The sequence below is a fragment of the Larus michahellis genome, chromosome 4 (genome assembly GCF_964199755.1).
Source record: "Larus michahellis chromosome 4, bLarMic1.1, whole genome shotgun sequence".
In the NCBI taxonomy this organism is placed as follows: domain Eukaryota; kingdom Metazoa; phylum Chordata; class Aves; order Charadriiformes; family Laridae; genus Larus; species Larus michahellis.
Genome location: NC_133899.1, coordinates 14,546,328 through 14,562,248, shown reverse-complemented (window position 1 = coordinate 14,562,248; position 15,921 = coordinate 14,546,328). Strand labels below are relative to the sequence as shown.

Sequence of the window (15,921 nt, the reverse complement as noted above, 5' to 3'; positions counted from 1 at the left end):
CCCGGGGCCGCGCGAGCGGCCGTTACCCGCCCGCCACAGCCCTCCCCGCGCGCGCAGCCAATCCGGCGGCGGCTTCGGCGGCTCCTCGCGCCGCGCCCCGCCCCGCCCCAGCTCTGCCGTCGCCGAGGTGGGCGGGGCTTCTCCTCCTCCGGCGGCGGCGGGGCCAGGGAGCGGCTCCTTTGTCGGAGGGGCCGCGCCGGCAGCGGGCGGGGTCCGCGGAGGCTGCGCCGGCTCCCCTGCCCCTCTCCCCCGCTCCTCCCGCCCTCCCCGGGGCGGGGCGGGACGGTCCGGTCGGCGCTCCGGCGGCGGTGGTACCAGCAGCAGCGAGCATGTCCTCGAGCAGGGCCAAGAAAGTGAAGATGGCCACCAAGTCCTGCCCGGAGTGCGACCAGCAGGTGAGGTGTCTGCCGGGCCCGCGCCCCCGATCGGATTAGTGGCCACGGGGCTGAAACGTCCCCCCGCCATTGAGTGGGAGGGGCACTGGCCCCGCTGCCTCCGCCCGTCCCGCGGCGGCCCGCTGTCGGGGCTGGTTGCCCTCGCAGGCCGGGGGCGCCCCGCGGCGGTGCGGGGACGTGGTGCTGCCGTCGGGGCTCTGGCCCGAGGGAGGGGTAGGAGCCGTGGGCGGAACAGGGGCAGGTGGGCTTCAGCCCCGCCAGCGGCTGTTGGGGGGGTCCGAGGGCCGGGGCTGCGGGACCCGCTCCCTCAGCGCGGCCCCGGCGCTCGCCGCCCTCAGCAGCAGCCTTTCGGGGACCAGCGGCGCGGCCGGCTCAGCTCCGGCCTGCCCGCCTTACGGTGCGCGCTGTCCCGCACTGACCTTTCGCTGGGCCGGGCGGGGTTGGGAGGCCGCTGGCAGCCGTGGCCCGGCCGGCGAGCGGCTCCCGGCGGCGGCGGGCGCGACCCCGCTTCCTGCGCTCTCTACTCCGCCCCGTCGTACGCAGCGCTGCCGGCTGCGCCTTTGCAACAGCGGTGCAAGAAGCCGTCGCCCGAGCTGTTTGGTTTAGAGGGAGGAGAAAAAATTAAGTGTGTCTCCGTGCCGCTGTGAAGCAATGTTTATGTGAAGTAAATAAGTTGCCTTTGCGGTCTCTTGCTTGGAACGTGCATTAAATATCGTGTTCCTCTTGCAGGGCAATGTAACAGCTATGTTGTGCTGAAGCGACATGCAGAACTGTTTGGTTATGTACTAGTCTTGTTTAGTAACTATGTAATGTATTAAAAATATAATGAACTTGGTAACTTATACAATGTAGTTTGTCCTTTGGATGACTAATATGCTTAAGGCTTGTTGGAAGAGCGTTCAGTTGTGTTGTTTTCTCATGGAGCAGTTTAGAAACAGCAAAATTGAGACCTTTGCTGCAATTTCTGTCGTGTAGTCCAAATGTGTGTCTGAGCTGTTGTTTATGTCTCACTGCAGTTTTGTTATGTGTACAAAATGGAGTTGGTTACACTTAAACGTTAACAACAGCTGATTTGAATTGTTACTATATATATCACAAGCTTGTTTTAATTTATGCTTTTTACTGGTAATGATGTTACTATTAAAAATAGGCCAGTTTTGTTTCAGCAGCACTCCTCTGCTGGAACAATAACACAGCGCTGCAGAAGGCTGCTGTGGGGCTCAGGGTAGGAGGAGAGGCTTTTATATGTAATCATGGGAAACACACTTCTCTTATTTGTTCCTGAAACTTGGCTGGTATAGGCTATTTTAGCTATGCTTAAAAAAATAATCTCATGCCATTTTTCTTTGCTTGTAAAGATTTTTTAAAAAGTCGTCTTATTTGTTCTGACTTGTGTAGTTTTTATAGTGTTCCTGCTCATCCTGGAACAGTTTGGAATGTTAAGCTGTGTGTGAGGCATTTCATGTTTTGAGCAACAGATAAACCATTGCAAATGCTCACATGTTAAGCATGTCACTGAAGTACTATTTCTGAGAAGAAATTTTGTGCCAAGTTCTGGCTATTCAGTTGGTGAAATAAATTAAAATGAGTGAGAAGTTGAATATGAGAGTGGTAGTGGGTTTTTTTCCGTGTTTTTTTTTTTTTTAAATAACTGTAGTGAACATCAAACCACCAATGACAGGAAAAGCAAGTAAGCAAACATTATAGGCTTTTAAAGCTGATACTGAAACTTTCATTTTGTTTTGTGCTTTAAAACTAAAACACATGATGCATATGTCAGTGTACATTTTCTGTTAGCAACTCTTCTGTGGCTAACGTAATTAATGTGCATATGTGTCCTGCCCCGGCACAAACGTTGCTCATAGGACCTTGTTTTCCAGTGCCAAATGTTTGAGAGAGGAGAAGAAACTAAAACCTTCTGTACAAGTCAGCCCTTTACAGAGTGTGGGGAAGCTCTTGTGTGACTCTTGTGTCATGTACTAGTGTTTGTTAAATTCTTCCATAAACAAGGGATTTGTATTTGTTTCTGATTTCTTTACTAGAAGTGGCATGCATGCAAATACTTAGGCAGCCGCAAATGTTGGAGTACAATATTGAGTAACATTCTTAGGTTTTTAAACTTTTTCTGTTGTAATTGCCACTTAGACTTTTTTTTAAATAAAAAAAAGAAGGTTTTTGATGTCATTTTACAACCAAAGCACAGCCCCATTAAAATAGGGAACGTGAAGTACTTGCAGTTAATAATAAGAAATAATTATCACTTCTTAATTTAGCTTCAGGTGAACTTTCTTGTATGGTAAACTCAATTTCTTTTTGGTTAGGAAGAAGTTAAACAGAGTAAAATAGTGTTTGTAGGACTATATTGCCATAATAATTATATTACAGGGTGTTATCAGTGCAGGCCTTCAAAGCATAACTGGTATCTTTCAGTGAATAAACCCCTTCCCACCTAATCCCCCTCTAAATGACACACACACCTTTATGTCAAACCTGTAATATGTGAACAATATTGTTCTGTTAAACACAGTTAAGTTTATTGAAAAATATTGGGTCTGCTCCAGTCCTTGGGTCAGCTCCAATCCCCTTGGGTAGTTTTCCCCACATTTTTTTTCTTTTTTAGACTGTGCCTGGAAATATAATTATTGGAGAGACCGAGGTGTTCAAAAATAGGCTTAAATGGAACTCCTGTATTACCTTACCTATTACCTTAACAATACAAACTATCTGCTAGTTAGTGTTTTTTAGTACTCTCATACTGACTTATGGACAAGAAGATAAGTGTGCACACAGGTCTGCAAAATTCTGAGCTTTAAGATTCAATAAACCTTGATTAGAACTGGTTTTATGTCAGCGTCCCCATAAAGGGAATTAAAGTCTCTAATTATATAAAACCTGTATCAAAAGTCTATCTGTAAGCTGTTTGTAGTGGGAAGTTACAGGAGTTAGGATGTGCTACAGAAGGCAAAATAATTTGTTTATTCTGAGTAGCAGTTAAGTTCCCCTTTACAAATTCATGTACTAATTTCACAGATCCTTTTTTTTTTTTTTTCCTGTCCGGTAGAACATTGGAACTTGGTTCTTCTGCATGTCTGGTAAAATTGAGCAGGCAATTGTGGTTCTGTACTGTTTGTTTCAGTGGACACAGACAAACTTGTAGAGACCTGTTTTAAAGAATTACGTTTGAGAAATTACCTCCTGCTTTTTTTCCCTGCTGTCGTGCTTCAACATGAGTTGACTTTAATGTGTGTTAATCTCTTCCAGATCTCTGTTTAAACTTGCTTTGATTTGTGTTTTCAGTCTTCAACCTAATCAAAGCAATACGGTGCATTCCTTACTACTTTAAAAGATCTCGAAAGATCTTGGCTTTAAGTGAAGGTAATGAGGCTTGTAATTTATCAGCATCAATTTTTTTAATTGTTCGGAGTAAGACTTTTGTCACTTTTCATGCAAGTGTGGCATTTCCAGATTTTCTCATCTTGTAATGTACTGCTCCTGATTGCTTAGTTGATCAGAAGCGCTGTGGTGTCTCAAAGTCTTCAGCCTGCAGTCAGCTTTTGACTAGCTGTGGTAGGTTATTTGCATTTTGAATTAACTAGATCCTTCTGTAACCACCCGGCCTTGTCTACAGTCGTGTTGTAGAGCGTGGTACAAGTGCATCTGTTTTGCTTCAGGCTCTATTATGCCTCCTGTTTAAAGCTGCTCTTGCTCTCTAAAGGAATTGCTTCCAAATACTTCTGAAAGTGAATGTATTCAGAATATACTGACAGTTTTAACTCATACTTTAATACTTTTTTTTAAGCAAGTGAAGGAAGCAAAACTGAGAATGTGTGACTGATTTGACTGTGAGGATATTTGAGAACACTGAAGAGGAATTATATTTCTATTCTAATTCTCCCTTGCTTTAGTTCTCTTCACTTTCCCCCACTCCCTTTTGACAGTTTGAGGAAAAGGGTTTGTAGAACAAAGTGGTCACAACAGCTGTACATTTCAAGCTTGATTTCTAACAACTGCATAAAGAAAAGACTTGGTGGGCAATTTACAGCAGAACCTGGTTTTACTATGTTTAAATACAATTGTATAATAGTACGGACCATAGTTTGCAGTATAGACTGCAAAAAGTGTGAGTTACTAGGTTTTTTTCTTCTTTGGACAGGAATTTTGTCATAATTTGAAATGATCCAAAATATTTGCCTTTTGTTTTTGCAGGTTCCTGTTGCATGTAAATCATGTCCCTGTGGATATATATTTATTAGTCGAAAACTCTTGCATGCTAAACGTGCTGAGAGATCACCACCCATCACAGGTAATACTTACAGAGATGGGAAGAAGGGGGCACTGGTTCTTTCCCTTTGTTTCTTGGAGGCAAAGGATAGAGTATTTTACTTCTCTGTGTAAATTGACTGTTGTTAATTCACTTTCCCTTGAATTTGTGCATGGTAGACTTTTAATATGTTAATTTTGCTTGAATTTTGAGGGGGGGGAAAGTGGGTGTTTTCAGTGTTGCTTCCTTTGTTCTAGTGATGTTGGCATTTATTCTGTGTATATTCTAGCTGTGCATATTGGTTAGCTTGTGCATAAGGTTACGGAAAGCCTTCTGTTAATCCTATTTTGAAGCTAAATGTCCAGAGGTGCCAAAGGGATCAGATTTCACAGTACATACTGATTGAAGCTGGGTTTTCTGAAAGTAAAAATCCTCTTTTTTTGAAGAAGTTATGCTGAGTTGTACTTACTTATGCACACCTGAATTGTACTTTGTGTAAAATTTGTTGTATGTTTAATCTAAACCCAGCTGTGTCTTGCATCTCTCTGCATGCTTAAATTAAAAAATAGTGTATTTTTTGTGCCTAACTTGTGTATCTTTTGTTGTTGATGGGCACAGTAAGAAGTCAGTTGAGTATTGAATATGCATTCTGGCATGATTAACATTCTCCTTGTGTTCCTTTTTATCACTTCCTCCAGTCCCAGTAGGAATTAGTCAGAACAAGCACCTGTCAGGGAAGATGTTTTAAAAAAACCAAAAACAAACCAAACAAAAAAACCCAACAAACCAACTATCTGATTTATAATGTCTACTTTTTAAAATTACCTACCAGGCCTACAAAATGGAGACTAAGTAATTGATATTTTGTATCATTATTTTGAAGGATACTTATAGTTTACTAGCTTGTAGGAATTACATGACATTATGCTAGATAACTGAATTTTCAAGGTGGTGGAGGTTAAGCAATGTCTGTGGTGCTGTTTGGAAGTATTCGTCAATTTTCTTTCCCTCTCCCCGATTGTTTAGTTGAAAGTTGATAAAGTAGTTACCAAATGAAGCTGAAAGCCATAATCTTATTTCCCATCTTATTGTGGGAAGCTGAACTTTTTGTATACTAGCAAATGTCTCATGTTGCAAAATGCATTTGGAGTAATAAAAGGCTTGATCCTTATAATCGAGAAGTGAGGTGTCATTCTGGATCTGACACCTTAATTTCTGCATGGATATGATGCAGATGTAATTGTTCTGTAAAGGTATAGATATCTAACCACTTTTGCTAAGAGATTTAAAGAAAAAAATGTCAATGGGTGGGGCAAGCACTAAGAGTAAATTAAGAACAAAGATGAAAACAATCTTAGATCATACCATCTCTTATTTTGCACAGAAAACAAGAGTGAGGCCAAAAGAAGACGGACAGAGAGAGTTAAGCGAGAGAAGATAAATTCTGCAGTAAATAAAGACTTAGAAAACCGGAAAAGATCCAGGTCTAACAGCCATTCAGATCACAGCAGACGAGGAAGAGGAAGACCTAAGAGTGCCTCAGCCAAAAAACACGAGGAGGAAAGAGGTATGAGAACTGGAGAAATATGTTCATTGTGTTTTCTTTATGCAGGATTTTTTTTGTCAATAAACCTTTATACCATTCAAACCATTTAAGTAACTAGACTAGTTCAGCCAATACCCAATATCTTAATATGGGGAAGGGACATATCTGTAGAGACCTATGGTTTTATGTTCCAGTGTCTAATTGGAACTAAGTCTGTATTTTTAGTCACCAGTTGAAAGCCACTGGACTATAGTGCTTAGTAGGTTGTTTGGTTTGGTTTTGGTTGTTTTTTTTTTCTTTTTTGAGGTACTGCTGCTCTATATCACAATTACAAACAATATACTGATGCCTGTTATCAGAGTGTGATTAGGATGATTGGATTGCTTGAAAAGTTCCTTGAAACCTTTTGGAGGGCTGAAGTAAAAAGGGCATCTTGAGTCATGACTATGACCTGAATTTTTGTCCCATGTTTCTGCAGAATAATACTCTAGAGGAAAGAATACCTCCTTGCTTATTGAAGTTCCTTGGTGACCTGTTATTCTCAATCTTCATACAATAAAGAGACTGTTAGACACAATAGAGTAAAGTTGGAGCCCTTCAAATATGTGACTGTCACTTAGGATTCCTGTTTTTTTAAGAGATTATTAACACTGCATTTGCTGTGTGTGGTTTTGGAGATACTAATTTTAGTCCGGAATAATTAATCCAAAACAGCATAGACTTAAAAAGGCTGGAAGGCAGTTAGGAGGGGAAGAACAAGACTTCATAAAAATACTCAGAAGATCTTGTTCTTAAAACTACTCAAACCATCAAACATACCTTGTGGCGTAACTCAGAAATGCAATTGTTTTTTTCCCCTGCCACTGTATTTGTCAACAAAATGGATGTTAATCAGTGTTGCACTAACAGATTTTGTTGTCTTTGCTGTTCAGTGTAAATCTGTTTTTCTTTTTTTTAAAGCTTCTTTCCTATAAAAACAAAGTATAAATTGGGATTTTGTTGTTTTAGTGCTTTGGCTGTGAAAAGAGGAGATAGAATTTGATTTCTCTATGTTTTCTGGATGGCAATTACTTTACTGTAATAGAGTACACTTATCTAATCTCTTCGCTGTTGCATATGGTTTATTGATGTATGTAGCTTCACAGAATACAGAGCTTCCCTATTTGTTATTGATCCAAGCTAGACTTTGTCTAGCACCTGTAGAATAATTTCTAGGCATTTTATTGCCAGTCTAGTTCACATACAGCTTTGGTTTGAGCTTGTTGTGTTGCCCTAGAAAACTAAATCTTCTTTCCTGTCCCCTGAAAAAGAGGAAAGTTATCCAAGCAATCAAAAGAAAATATCCATTCTTTTAATGCACATCTTATAGCCTCTGAAAAGCAGGAATTTGAAAGCATGAGAGATACTTAGAGAACATGTTTTCCTGTCCAAAACTAGCCTGAATGTTTTTAACCTCTTGCTGCATACTTCGAAGTGTGACAATATGGCAGTGCTCTGAGGTAGAAAACTAGAAATACGGATGGAGTGACATCTTTGTGTAAGAGTGCATGTGTGATGTGTTGTTTTCTTGGTGTTTGGTACTGTGTTTTGTTTTTTTTTTTAGTTGAATCTTACTTGAGAAGATTGCTTTAATCTTCTTGTCCTACCATCCCCTTTACTTGGTACTGTGATGACTACTACTATTTCTTCTTCAGCCTTTTCTGCAGAGCTGGTATGGAGCTTGGGTTCACACCCATTTGTAATTATCTTTGCTCCTCACCAGTACAGCACACCTTATTGGTTAGGAATAAGTGGGTTTAGGATATTTTCTTACTTCTGACTTATTTTTGGTTATGTCAGACTGTAATCTCTGTAGACCACTGTGGTGATTATTGGGCAGTTTTAAAAAAACAGACAAAAAGTTGATACATATGGCTGTCATGGGTATAAAAATAAATTAATCAGAGAACCCATCATTTTGTAAGTAATTGCTGTAAAACAAGCTAACATTGACTTCTCCCTTTTCAAGTGGCCTAACTACTACTTGTGGAGTAATTAGTGTGGAATTTTAGAATTTACCAAACCTGCTGCTTGATAGTGTTGTTTGTGTAAAAGCATATTAAGCAACTTTAGTTTCTCTACTCTGATTAAAGTGATTTTTGTATGACTCATCGCTAGTCCTTCTATCAGTCTGCATAGTGTCAAAAGTCAGCTCTGGAGTGCAAGACATTAGTGTTAGACTTAAATTATATTATTTCCTTGCCTATTGCATATTTCTAGGATATTTTGGGTACACATTACTGGCCACTAGAGATCGTGCTATTCTTTGCCCCAAAAGACTTGAAAGAGAGGCCACTGTTTGCAAGGCTGTTAAATATTTGGTGCCTTTTAGGCTTCTGCAATGCCTAATGCATTTGTAGATGAAAAACAGGAAGACAGAGAATGTCTGAACTATAATAGCATGCAAGAGCAGATAATCTGTCCATTTGAAGACAACCCAGCTGGGAAAATTTTCTTCCCAATGACACCCGTGACATCTGTAGCTTTGCTTCCTTGCTTGTGTCGTGCTCTTTTCATGCATAGCGTGCTTGTTCCCAGTTATGTCTCTGCCTTTGACTAGTTCTTTTGTGTCCTTCATGACTGGCTCACATTAGAGCAAAGAGCTGCAGGATTCAACAGCAATTAAGAAGAATAGGAGAAGCAAAAGGCCTTTTTACAATAAGCTATTTTTTCTGCAGATTTAGTTAAGAAGGAATGGAGGGGGAGGAAAGAGGAAGCTGATATAGATTGAGGGGATATGGCAGAGTGCTGGGAGCTAGAGAATATTCCTGTCACGTGTTTCAGACCCATGTGATGACCCTGGAAAACAGGAACTTCTCACTGCAGGCTTGGCTTGTCAAAATTGTCACTTAATTTGTCAGAAATGCTACAATATATTTTGAAAATTGAAAGTTCATAATAATCTGATTCTGATTTTTGTTGTGGTGGTATGGGGGTTTTTGTTTGTTGTTTGGGCGGTGGTAGTTTTTTTTTTTTTTTTTACTGTGTGGGACTGTGATTCACAGCTGGACAGGTTCCCAGCCTGCCTTGTTATCTAGGTAACAACCTTGATTATATTAAAGCAAACAAAAAACACCCTTGTGTGCTGGAGGAAGTGGTATTGGTTATTCCGCTCCTGAAAGAGGTTACCATCAAGTGGGACTCAGTAAGAGTGGCCTGGAGTCTATTACTAAAGCATACTTGATACTTAACAAAGGGTGAATCTTTTTATAAAGATATGTATATATATGTATTTCAGTATCCTGATAAAACTTAAGCTGAATTAAGTTTCTTCATCCAAGTTTTCCTTTTCTAGTAATCTCCAACTGTATTACTTGTACATTTGCTTGCCCAATGTGCATGTTTGAAGTAGTTTAATATCTTGGATAGTGAATGTCAGAACTTTGAATTTTGAATCCATACAAAGTTTGTGAGGGTGGAGGGTCCATATTTGATTTCCACATAGATCACAATTTTAAGGGCTGTGGATCTAGTGGGTTGCAGGAGATCTGGGGATGAGAGTCATGCTCCAGAAAGACTGAATATTTTCACCTAAATAGCCTATCAGTTGCATATTAAAAGACTTAACATTTTTGGAGGATGTTAAAAATACTATTGTGATTCTGTAAGATAGTCTTTTGCTAATAATAGAGAAGTGAGTCAAAAGTACTTTCAGATAAGACTGTGAAGCGGAAAGTTTTAATAGTGTCTGTAGAAACCATGGTTTCCTATGAGTAGCATATAGTAAAATGTCAGGCAGGTGCAAGCTTTTCACTAGTTACCGATGAGAACTGGAAATGTCTTAATAATGCATAAAGCTTGCAGACCTGTTAGTCCCTCATACCGTTTGATATCAAGATTTCAATTTTTAAAGCTGAAGTTTCTCAGAACAAGCCAGTACTTTAGGAGGACAGGGGAGAAGGGAAACTTGAGAAAGTTGGTGTGTTGGGTTTTTTTGTTGTTTGTTTCTTTGTTTTTCTAAGAAGTCCACAAGCTGTTAACAGTAGCGGGGGGGGAAGTATTTCTGATTCTGCTGGGTGCTGACATATTTGGGTGGTGTCTGGATTTGTTTGGATCAGGAAGTATGAAAAAAGGGGAAGGGATTAGATATGAAAATAGAAGGGGTTAATGTGGAATAACCAGTGTGCATAGTGTCTGTGCTCAGAACAACTCCCAGCATTGTTAATTTGTAAATGGTGTGAAGGAGGAAGTGGAGCAACCCAGACTGAGTGTACATATGGAAACTGATTTGTCTTAAACTACAGGGTAGGACTTGCAGTGAAACTGTTTCCCAGCTTTCATTTCCAACTTGATACACTAGAGAATATTGTCTTGTGTAGCCAGGGAACAAGCAGAAATAATTTACATTCTAAATAGGCTTTGATTTGTTTCACTTTGTTAAGGCAAGTTTCTTGTTTTCAGACTAAAAACTGATGCATCTTTGTGTGTCCGGGCTTCTCACTAAGGAATTTTACTTGCAGGGAAAGGTGAACTTATGTGTGATTTAGGTTGTCTAGAAATCTTTAAGTAGAGGATTTTGTTGCTGTGTGTTTCTCTCAGTATTAAATCAGAACACAGTGGTAAAGGATTTTTCAGTTTCTCTTGCTTAGTTGCTTACCACAAGCACTTGACTTCACAGGGATGGTAGTCTGTTGGAACAGTGTCCATAGCTGTAACACAGACAATCAGATGTGAAGCCAAACCTAAAAAAGTTGTTATGAATACGAACGCATTGAAGGAACAACCATGAGAGTAGATGGAGATATGAGATGCTGGGATCTTTTTTTCACATGGTACTTTCCATTATTTTCCAATGCTGCTCTGTCTTTCACCTGCCCATTGCTGATTTAGGTGTCTTTGTGGAGCAGTCTGCCAGTGTGCTGTGGTCAAAAAGAGCGTGCACATGTGTGTCTGTGCGTTAATGAGACAGAGGGGCCTGTCAGCTGAGCATCGTGTTGTGATTGTAAATTAATCCAGGCCACCATGGAACTTGAATTAGAGATAGGAGTCCCACAGCTAGACACCAGCCTTAAAGCTCTATATGTATTCCTTTTCTCTGTTTCTGCAAGCTTGGTCTTCTGCTGACAAAGCTGCTGCTTGTTGTGGCTTTTGGCTTGTTGTTTTTTGGTTTTTGTTTTTTTTCCTTTTTTCTGAATGAGTTTTGTCAGCTACCCATGGCTAGCCAAACTGAGATATAAATAGCCAAGAACTGAAGTAAGTGGTATTTATGAAAGCACTATGTTACTAGTTTTGTCATATGCTGTAGTGTAACTTAGTGTACTTGAGCACTGCAGTATGGAAACTTCTTGATGGCTTGCTGTTGTGTATCTGTAGCCTTGAAAGAAGCCAACATCAGCAGAGGAAATTCAGAGGCTTTCCCTTGCTTGCTGAGGTGTTACTATTTTTCTATACCTGGGATAAGATTGAAAGTCTGCAGTGTTGAAATTACAAAAGTGATCATGCTGACAAATGGCGAACCTGACTTCTGCCATCTATCTGCTCTTTGGTCTTGAGCACTGTAATGAAACTCCTGGGTTTCTGTCACTTAGATGTAAATTAGAGGGGCAAATGTATTTAATGAGGATATCATGAAATATCTGTCTTTTCTTGGATGGGAGGTGTTTATGTAAAAGCAAGAAAAAAACCAAACCACAATCCAAAACTGGAAGAACACTTGAATACTCTTTTGTGCCAGGAATCAATATAATGTTAGTGACTCATTCTTTCTTTGTCATTAAAGAACAGAAATTCAGTCATGCTTTTGGATGACTAATTCTGTGACTCTTCTAGCACCTTTGTGTGCCTCCATTCCTTCTTCCTCTCTCTCAATCCCTCCCTGCATAGGAGTTGATTGTCTAACTTCTTTTCAATTCCACTACTCCATTCCACATCATTTATTATCTACTGTGTAACTTGCATTAACTTCGGATAATGGAAAAAGCTTCTAATAGTGACTTTTTTTTCTTCTACAGAGAAACAAGAAAAAGAAGTTGACATGTATGCTAACCTTTCAGATGAAAAGGCCTTCGTATTTTCAGTGGCCTTGGCGGAAATAAACAGAAAAATTATCAATCAAAGACTTATTCTGTAACTTGTAAGCACAATCTGATGCATTCATACACAGAATGGCTAGTGTATTTCCAAGGTGTCGTGGACTCTCGGAAAGCGTTGTCTGCACCATCAAGGACCATACTATTGCCTGTTAAAATTCTGCTGCTGTTCTTGGAAGTTGAATTCTGTCTCTACAAGTCAGAAAGAAAATGTTCACAAGATTGTGCTGTGAAAAATCAGAAAGCAGATATGGTTTACACCTTGAAGACAAATGCTAGACAAATGCACAGAGAGACTGCACCCATTCCAGAGCACTTCTTTTAAATTTGCTGCCAGAAATGCAATATTTTAAATATTTTCAGAAATAAATGATTTTCCTTTAAAATTATATATTTCAGATTTTTCAGCTATATTGCAGTTTCCGTATGTACAGTTCACATAACTTTTTAATAAATTGATATTCCAATATTTTATTGAACTGGGAATTAAGTACATTTGTGATCCTTAGGGTGTATTGGTTTTAATCCTCTTAGAAATCTGGTATTCATCCTAGGGATGACTTTAGATTTGCATTTTTTTATATGTGTGATATTCCGATAGGAAGAAAATTAAAGTGGTTTAATTTGGGGGGATTATTCTGCTTGACAACTTCGTATTGTTTATGAATTCTCTCTAGAAAATGATTCCCTGTTACATAGAGTTGTTTTTTAAAAAAATCACATATACTTTTTGTGGTCAGAGTCCTGCAGTTTGAGAGCAAAGTGCTTGTTTTGTCACCACCGTTTACTGTGTGTCTGCCTTGTCCAGATGGTAAGTACTTCTCCCATGCTCTTTCTTGGCCCATCATTTACTGGAGAGAGGGAGAAGCAGGCATCAGAGACGTAGATCTGCAGCTAGAATCTTCTTACCGGTATTTCCAAATGATGAAGTTATGCTAGTTCCTTTTACTCTCATCAGCTTTTTTTGTCTGCCTTTTAGAAGTATAATTCTCTTCAGTATTATCTTGTTGACTGTAAATGCCAAAGCAAAAGTCTACTTAAGTGTGCAAAAATGAGCTGTTCTGGTAGAATTAGGTTTGGGGAAAACATTCCACAAATTTGTCTTTTTAAAAAGTGGTATAGTGTAATTTGAGCCAAAATTCTTACATTAGTAAATATATGGGGTTTTGTCTTACCAAGAAAAAAAAAAGCTCAAGCGCTGCAAAATCCTGAGGGAGGAAGCTTAGGAGGCAATTGCATTCATAAAATCTGACATACTAGCTTTTTGTCATCTTTCATTCACTCTTTTCTAAGAAGGGGAATGCAACTAAATGTCTTAGGTTTGGTTTTTTTTTTTCCAGTATTACTCATGCTTTTCAGTATCACATTACTTTAATAGTGAGAACCCCTAATGGGGTTCTGCTAGAGAACTGATCTCTGGGTGGAAGCAGAGATTTTTATTAATAAAGCTAGACTATCAAATAATGATTGTTTATTAGTTATTGGTTAAAGGAAGGAGCTATGATAGTTTTAAGTTAAGCCACAAGGGACTGATCAGATGCAAACTTTGTAAGCAGAAGCAGGAAACAGGGAAAGTGATTTTTAATTTTTAACTCCTAAGCAGTAACTGGGGTCCCTCTTAACACTGGATGAGAGGGATGGATGTGGAAATGCACTTAAACCGCTAATCTACATTTGTCTTTATTCCAGTAAATGAGGAATTGCGAACACAAGGCCTACTTCCCTACATCACGTAGACTTCTGCTTTCCAGAACTGTAGCCTGTCACACATACCAGTAGTAAGGACAGATGAGTAACTCTTAAGGATAGAGTATATGTTTGCATGGTAAGCTATTGAAGTCAGAATGACAAAAGGGAAGTTCTAATTTTGAGAACTTAAGATGTGATCAGGCTTGTGTTGCTTCTGCTGCTAGAATGAGATCTACTGTGTTAAGAAGGGACAAAGGGTACTACTGATGCAGTCTCTTTGGTGTTCTAACCTGCGTTCCTACAGGTATCTATTTCTTTCTGCTCCTGTACGTGGAACTAAAGTTATTTTCAGGGTACCAAAGTTAATGTTGTTAGATGTGACAAAATTTAACTTATGACTTTTACATTTAGATTGCTGCCTTCACTGATAAGCACTGCAAAATACATTCATATCTTTCAGAAGTGCAAGGCTGTTTTTTCTCCTCCGTTGGTGGAGGCTCTCTTGAAACAGTGGTTTGAGTTCTGTTTCTGTACTTCTTCCCTCTGTCTTCCCCAGGTCTCCGCTGTCAGCTATTTCCCACTTGTGGTCGTGCTATTTTTCTTCCCCTGCTATTCTTCCAGTTTGTTCAAGAAAGCTGTGATGGAAGCAGGTGGCCTTGAAAATATCCCAGGGAGAGTGCTGCTTTGCCAGTGGATCTTGCAAAGCAACAGTCTTGACTTACTTTCCCCACCAACCAGAAACAAACCATTCTTTCCTATGTAGGCAGGACACTTCAGCATCTTCCAAAAGCCCTGGTAACTCTGTGGCTGTGGTATGCTAAGACATAGATTTATTGGAATGTATTCAGTGACTGAACTGGAAAGCATCTGTATTATATGAAATAAGTATCAACACGATGGCGTCTCAGGAGCTCTTTCTTTGTCTGTTAGAGATGATCAATGGATGAACACTGAGCCAAATCATCGTATATCATAGTTGTAAAATGTATTGGATCATGGTCTACAAAACTAAAATAAAGCCACTGACAGCTAAATGATGAGAGATAATGTACTGCAGCTCCAACTTACTTGGGAACTGCATAGTTTCCAAGAAGCAAAAATAAATATGTAACACTTCAGGAAGCTGTTTGTGCAACACATTTTTTTAATTTTGTGACTCTCTAGTTCCAGTATAGGATTTTAGGCCCTGCCTTTGTATGTCTTTGTGGTTCAGGCTAACTTAATTTGTTTCACTGCATTTTGTAGCATGAGACCTCACACGGAAAAATAATCTTCTTTCTGAAAAAGTGAATTAGGCTGCAGGTTTTTTTTAATTAACTCAAAAGAAGACCAAGTATATCACCACCACAAAATCACCACTCCACCTCCATACAACCTCTACATGTTGACTTATCTGACCAGATAACCTTCATGTTATGAACTGAATAGTTTAGGATTGTACTGGAGAACTGCCTGTTTATAAACTACCATCTAGCAAGCTCTGGTTTCTGCCTCTTCTTTTCCCTCTTTTTTTGAAGAAAGGTGCTTCTCGTGTTTATATCTCTGTGTAATAGGATGTCAGACCATCAAGCAGATTCACAGTTCTCATTCTGGTCTGAGATTTCTCTGCATTTGCTCTATTCTGCTACTAGATGGCAGCCTTATTCTAAAGACAGTTACTGTCTCTTCAGGCGTTCTTACTGTTGCTACTAGGAAGTTTCGGTGAAAGTACACTGAAAGAGTATTTTTCTTTAGAACATCACTCACTCATATCTAACTTGGGAGCTTAAAATCCTGCTAATGGGTGGTTTCTTACTGGCCATCTGCACTGAAAGTAGATGGCTTCATTGGTTGTGTGGGATGTTAGCTCTTGAGCTGTGAAAGTTGGTAGAGATGAATAATTTGTCAAGACCAAAGAACTCCGAACTTTCAATTGGTTTAAATGGTTTAAAAATGGTTTAAAGAAAATCTTTTTCCCCTCCC

At 39.7% G+C, this 15,921-nt stretch overlaps 2 protein-coding genes across 2 annotated transcripts in view; both read left to right on the top strand.

Moving 5' to 3' along the window:
* Positions 1–268: 268 nt before the first annotated feature.
* Positions 269–12,749, top strand: C4H16orf87 (chromosome 4 C16orf87 homolog). Its single transcript, XM_074583052.1, has 4 exons — positions 269–395; positions 4,602–4,698; positions 6,041–6,223; positions 12,193–12,749. Exons 1-4 carry the CDS (start codon positions 330–332, stop codon positions 12,309–12,311), a joined length of 465 nt encoding a protein of 154 aa, XP_074439153.1. The 5' UTR covers positions 269–329; the 3' UTR covers positions 12,312–12,749.
* The window catches only part of MYLK3 (myosin light chain kinase 3), a 61,617-nt gene continuing 45,965 nt past the window's right edge, over positions 270–15,921 (top strand). The window contains exons 1-3 of the mRNA XM_074583043.1: positions 270–395; positions 4,602–4,698; positions 6,041–6,223. The gene's annotated coding sequence lies outside the window, so the exon portion shown is untranslated. The remainder of the gene's footprint in view (positions 396–4,601; positions 4,699–6,040; positions 6,224–15,921) is intronic.

Excerpts from the sequence above, each read along its gene's own strand:
- C4H16orf87 (XM_074583052.1), top strand. The coding sequence starts at position 330 with ATGTCCTCGAGCAGGGCCAAGAAAGTGAAGATGGCCACCAAGTCCTGC. Across the intron at positions 4,699-6,040 it reads GAGATCACCACCCATCACAG|AAAACAAGAGTGAGGCCAAA; the intron begins GTAATACTTACA and ends TATTTTGCACAG. Across the intron at positions 6,224-12,192 it reads AAAACACGAGGAGGAAAGAG|AGAAACAAGAAAAAGAAGTT; the intron begins GTATGAGAACTG and ends TTTCTTCTACAG.